The sequence below is a fragment of the Trichechus manatus genome, unplaced genomic scaffold (genome assembly GCF_000243295.1).
Source record: "Trichechus manatus latirostris isolate Lorelei unplaced genomic scaffold, TriManLat1.0 scaffold00255, whole genome shotgun sequence".
NCBI lineage: Eukaryota > Metazoa > Chordata > Mammalia > Sirenia > Trichechidae > Trichechus > Trichechus manatus.
In genome coordinates this window covers 1,923,507-1,929,551 of record NW_004444191.1, presented here as the reverse complement: position 1 = coordinate 1,929,551, position 6,045 = coordinate 1,923,507, and the positions used below count along the sequence as shown (strand labels likewise).

The 6,045-nt window shown below is 44.8% G+C and overlaps 1 protein-coding gene across 1 annotated transcript in view; it reads left to right on the top strand.

Annotated features, from left to right (window-relative positions):
• Nucleotides 1-6,045, top strand: part of SCTR (secretin receptor) — a 121,108-nt gene that overhangs the window by 101,118 nt on the left and 13,945 nt on the right. Inside the window, exon 12 of the mRNA XM_012559499.1 lies at nucleotides 5,297-5,357. Coding sequence (XP_012414953.1) covers nucleotides 5,297-5,357 — 61 coding nt within the window. The remainder of the gene's footprint in view (nucleotides 1-5,296; nucleotides 5,358-6,045) is intronic.

The following is a 6,045-nucleotide window of genomic DNA, read 5'->3' as shown; positions in this document are numbered from 1 at the left end:
CCATCCATCCATCCATCCACCCACCCACCCATCCATCCATCCATCCATCCATCCACCCATCCATCCATCCATCCACCCACGCACCCACCCATCCATCCACCCATCTATCCACCCATCTGCTGTTAATTTGATAAACATATATGAGTTAGTTACTGGGTTCTAGGCAGAGAGCCAGGTTCCTGGGGGTGACTCACAGACTTAGCAGGGACAGTCATGTGTACCAACCATTAGCATCATTGGTTTCTCCTTGGTGCCCTGAGTGAGCAGTGCTTCTGCCGGGGATGCCCTCCACTGCCTTTTTGGCTTGTATTCATCCTTAATGCAGGGGCCCTGTATCCCATCAGAACATCAGGGAAGCCACCTCATCTGGCAGAGCTCACTGATTAGCACCTGCCCCTCAGCCAGTGGGAGCTTGTGGGGCTGTGTGGCTCTCCACAAAGGCCAGCAGCCCCTGAGCACCTGGGAGCAAAGGGGATGTCATGAACCTGGCTGCTAGAGGTCTGAGAGCTGAGCAGCCTAGGGGGCCGGGGCTCAGTGTATACACGAGCATGTCCAGTAGAAGTAGAATGTGAACCACGTAAGTGACTTAAATTCTCTAATAGCCACAGGAAGCACAATAAAAAGAAACAGGTGAAATTAATTTCAATCATTATATTTTAATTAACCAAATATATCCAAAATGTTACCATTTTAACATGTAATTACTATACCAGTACCAGGACAGCACCAGTTACCATCAAGTAGATTCTGACTCATGTTGACCCCGTCAGTGTCAGAACAGAACTGTGCTCCACAGGGTGTTTAATGGCTGGGTTTTCAGAAGTAGATCAACAGGGCTTTCTTCTGAGGTGCCTCTGGGTGGACTCAAACTGCCAATTTTTTGGTTAGCAGTCAAGCACATTAACCATTTGCACCCCCTAGGGACCCCTTATAATCGATATAAAAATTGTTAATGACATATTTTACGTTCTTTTATTCATACTAAGTCTTTTTTAATAATTTATTTTTTATTGTTTTTGAGAATATACACAGCAAAAACATACACTAATTCAAGTTTCTACATATACAATTCAGTGACATTGATTATATTCTTCAAGGTGTGCAACCTTTCTCACTAACTTTTCTGAGCTGTTCCTCTCCAAATAACATAAACACACTGACCCCTAAGGTTCCTATCTAATTGCTGTTCCTGTCTAATTTCAAGATGCTGTTGTCAGTTTGATCCCATATAGACAGATCTTAAAAGAGCATAATGCTCAAGGCAGATATTCTTTACTAGTTAAGCTAACCTGATGTTTGGTTTTAAGATGACTTCAGGGAATATTTTTGGTTTAAGGTTTAAAGATTATCTCAGGACAGTAGTTCTGGGGATTCATCCAGCCTCTATGGCTCTAGAAATCCTGGATTCCATGAAAATATGAAATTATGTTCTACATTTTCCCCCTTTTGATCAGGATTATTCTATAGAATCTTTGATCAAAATGTTCAGTAATGGTAGCAGGGCACCATCCAGTTCTTCTGGTCTCATGGCAAAGGAGGCAGTTGTTCATGGAGGCAATTAGCCATCCATCCCATTTCTTCCTCCTACTCCTGACTCTCCTTCTTCCTCTGTTGCTCCAGGCTAATAGAGAACAATTGTTGTGCCTTGGATGGTTGCTGGCAAGCTTTTAAGACCCCAGGTACTACACCACCAACTAGGAGGTTGAACAGAAGCACTAAACACGTTATTAGGTCAATTAATTGGAATGTTCCATGAGAACATGACCCTGAACCTCCAAACAAAGGAACTAAATCCCATGAACTGTAAGGTTGTACATAAGCAGCCTCAGCAGCTACTCTTTTTTTTGTCATTATTATAAATATGTCTATCACACAACTTTGGCTAATTCAACTTTTTACAAATGTACAACCTATTGACAGCAATTACATTAATCTGCTGTGCAACCCTACCCTTAAATATTGCGATTTTTCCATCACCGTAAACCAAAACTCAGTGCTCCATAAGTCAGAAGCCCACTTTCCCCTCCCTCCCACCCCTGGAAACCACTAATAAGCTGTGATCTCTACACATTTGCCTGTTCTTGGCTTTTTACGTAAGTGAGGTCATACAATCTTTGTCCTTTTTGATGGCTAATTTTACTCAGTATAATGTCTTCAAGCTCCATCCATATTGTAGCATGTATCAAGACTTCATTTCTCTTACTGGCTGAGTAGTATTCGATTGTGTTTATATATCACATTTTGTTGATTCATTCGCCTGTCGATGGGCATTTGGGTTGTTTCCCTCTTTTGGCTCTCGTGAATAGTGCTGCAGTGAACATTGGTGTACAAGTCTCTGTCTGAGTCTCTGCTTTCAGGTCTTTTGGGTATATACCTAGGAGTGGAATTGCTAGGTCATATGTTGTCGTTGTTATTAGGTGCTGTCGAGTCGGTTCCGACTCACAGCGACTCCATGCACAACAGAACAAAACACTGCCTCGTCCTGCACCATCCTCACAATCGTTATGCTTGAGCCCACTGTTGCAGCCCCTCTGTCAGTCCATCTTGTTGAGGGTCCTCCTTTTTTATCGCTGACCCTCTACTTTACCAAACATGATGTCCTTCTCCAGGGACTGATCCCTCCCAAAAACATGTCCAAAGTATGTGAGACAAAGTCTCCCCATCCTTGCTTCTAAAGAGCTAGCGCTCTGGCTGTACTTCTTCTGAGACAGACTTGTTGGTTCTTCTGGAAGTCCATGGTATATTCAATACTCTTCACCAACACCATAATGCAAAGGCGTCAATTCTTCCTCAGCCTTCCCCATTCACTGTTCAGCCTTCGCATGCATGTGAGGTGATTGAAAACCCCATGGCTGGGTCACGTGGTAGTTTCTTCTTAGTTTCCTGACGAACCACCACACTGTTTTCCACAACAGCTGTACCATTTTGCTTTTCTACCAGCAGTGCGTAAGGATTCCAGTTCACCACATCCTTGTCAACACTGATATTTTCTGTTTTACTTTTGTTTTTTTTATCTTAGTCGTCCTAGTGGGAGTGAAATGGTATCTTACTGTGGTTTTGATTTACATCTCTCTGATGGCTAATGATGCTGAGCATCTTTTCATGTCTTTGGCGGCCATTTGAATGTCCTCTTTGGGAAAATGTCTGTTCAGGTCCTTTGCCCATTTATGATTGGGTTATTTGTCTTTTTGTTGTTAAGTTGTCCAAGTTTTATATATGTTTTGGTTATTAGATTCTTGCCGGATATATGGTTTCCAAAGATATTTTCCCAGTCAGTAGTTTATCTTTTCACTTTTTTGGTAAAGTCTTTCGATGAGCAAAAGTTTTTGCATGTTTATGAGGTCCCATTTATTTAGTTTGTCTTTTGTTGTTCGTGAGTTTGTTACTGTATTAGATAATCCATCGTTAAAAGCTAGGCTCGGCAGCGTTGCATCTGCATTTCCTTCTGAGAATCTTATGGTTTTAGTTTTCACATTTAGTTTCTTAGTCCATTTTGAATTTGTTTTTGTGTGTGGTGTGATGCATGGATCCTGTTCATTTTTTTGCATGTGGAAATTCAGTCTTCCCAACACCATTTATTGGAGAGACTTTTCTTTCCCCATCAAATGGACTTAGTACCCTTGTCAAAAATCAGTTGAGTGTAGATGTGTGGGGTTTATTTCCGGACTCTCAATTCTATTCCATTGGTCTATGCGTCTATTATACGAGTGCCAGGTTCTTTTGATGACTGTAGCTGTATAATATGCTTTAAAACCAGAAAAGGTGAGTCCTCCTACTTTGTTCTTCTCTTTCAACCTTGCTTTAGTTATTTGGGGCCTAGTTGCTATTCCATAGAGTTGAGAATTGGGGTTTCCATTTCTGTAAAGAAGGCTGTTGGAATTCTGATCAGAATTACATTCAACCTATAGATCACTTTGGGTAGTTCTGACATCTGAACAATATCAAGGCTTCCAGTCCATGAACATGGCACTTCTCTCCATATATTTAAGTCTTTTTTAATCTCTTTCAGCGGTGTTTTAAATTTCATTCTATAAATCCTTCACATCCCTGGTTACATTTACTTCTAGGTATTTTATTCTCTTAGCTATTATCGTAAATAGAATCATCTCCCCATTTGCCCTTCGGATTTTTCATTGCTGGTGTATAGACACCCAACTGAGTTTGTGTGTTGACCTTGTTCATACAGTCTCTGAAATCTGGGGTGCACTTTGCACTTACAGCCCATCTCTGCTTGCACCGGCCACATTTCAAGTGCTCAGTAGCCACAGGTGGTGAAGGGTGGCTACCATGTTGGACAGTACAGGTGTAGACCATCACTGCATTGGGCAGTTTGGCCAAGCATCCCATTGGTGCTCTGCTGGCCCCAAGCCCCAGCTGGCCTCGGTTCAGTCGGGTTACACAGCCGACTGTTTGGCCATGGCAGGGTAGCGGTGGCCACCCGGGTGGTTGTCTATTTCTTATCTAGACTCCCAAACAACCCTCTCCCGCCAACCCCACCTTATTCGGTAACCCTCCTGCAGCGTCCTCTGTACAGCACTTCCCTTTTGCCTTTCTCTGCTCTGCGCCACCAGTCACCACCCGCGGGCAGCCTTCCACGTTACTAAAATGCGTTGACCTCTCTCACCCACTGTTTTCCTCTTCCGCATTCTTTGTGCTTATGGGTTGAGACCATTTCTATTTCTTTATTGTTATTTTAGAAAAGATTTGGGAGGAAGTCAAGATAAATGTCAATTTGCCATGTTTAACCAGAAGTCAGGAAATGTGGTTGTATTTTATCTTTAAAATTCCTGTATGCTTTTTATTCCCTAGTTCATAATATATTTTTATTTAAATATGACAGTGATTGTTTACGTTACCAGTTAAAGAGCCAAGCATTTTTCAAACCAATATTGGAATCAAATAGATGCTTCTCACTTGGTTTTGTGCCACCGACACCCCACCCCTTGCCCAGTTAGAAAAGGGGGTCCCACCAACTGGCTCCACAGGCTCCGGAAGCCAGCCCAGGCGTTCCCATCCCCTCCCTCCTTCTCTGCAGAGGTCCACTGAGGCCTGACCTAGCCTTCCATGAGATCCCTAGCCCCAAGTGGCCTTCAGGATAAGTGCGATCCAGCCTCAGTTTCCAGGGCATCCCTGATACCCTTGAAGAATGTAGCTTTCCATTTACCGAGGATAGAAAAGGAGTTTCCATGGAAACCAAACATTGGTACCCGGTCAGTACCTGGTCTGGGGGGGAGGGTAACTGTCCTGCTCCTCATATGTATGTTCCTCTGCCCCCTCCCTTGTTTGTAATCCTCAGGTTCCCCAGCCATCTTTGTTACTTCATGGGCTATCACCAGGCACTTTCTGGAAGACGTTGGGTAAGCTGTAGGAAGGAGGTATTTTTGATATGGTCCCGTTGTTCCAACAGGGTAGACCCTTCCGTGGGGCTGTCTAGGGAAAGCCTGTTTCTCATGTTGGGGACCAGGGGAGAGTTTTCTAGGATGCCAGGCTGCAGAACGCCCAGCACTCCCCAGGTGTGGGCGCACTGGGCTGTGCTGAGCACCTTCTCCAGGCCTGTACCCCGCCAGGCCTCCTCTCTCCTCGCCCGCCTGCCAGCTCTGTGGTGAGGTCACGTGGGGCACCCCAGACAGAAGGCGCTCCGCGGAGGACGCTCTGGAAAGGGCCAGCCCAGCCCCTTCTTCCTCCTGGGACGCTCTCCACACCGTCTCCCTGCGCCTGGGTGTCCCGGCTGGCTGGGTGGGGAGCAGAGCAGCAGCATTGTAGTAACCCCAGGTGTGGCAAGGATGGATAACAGGGCAAACCAGAGATTTCAGCTTTGTTCTCTAAAGGGGGTTGTGAGGCATTCAGGGTCGGGGTGAGCCCAGAGAGGCCCCCTGGGAGCAGGTACGTGGACAGAAGGCTTGAAAGGCCCCAGGGAGGAAGTGAGACATGAGAGAGTGCGGGTAAACATCTCACCTGGATAGTGAGATCGGATGAGGCGTACAAGTGTCTTACCGTCCAGATTCAGCCCACCAACTTGCATTGGTACAAAGTAATTTTTTTTTA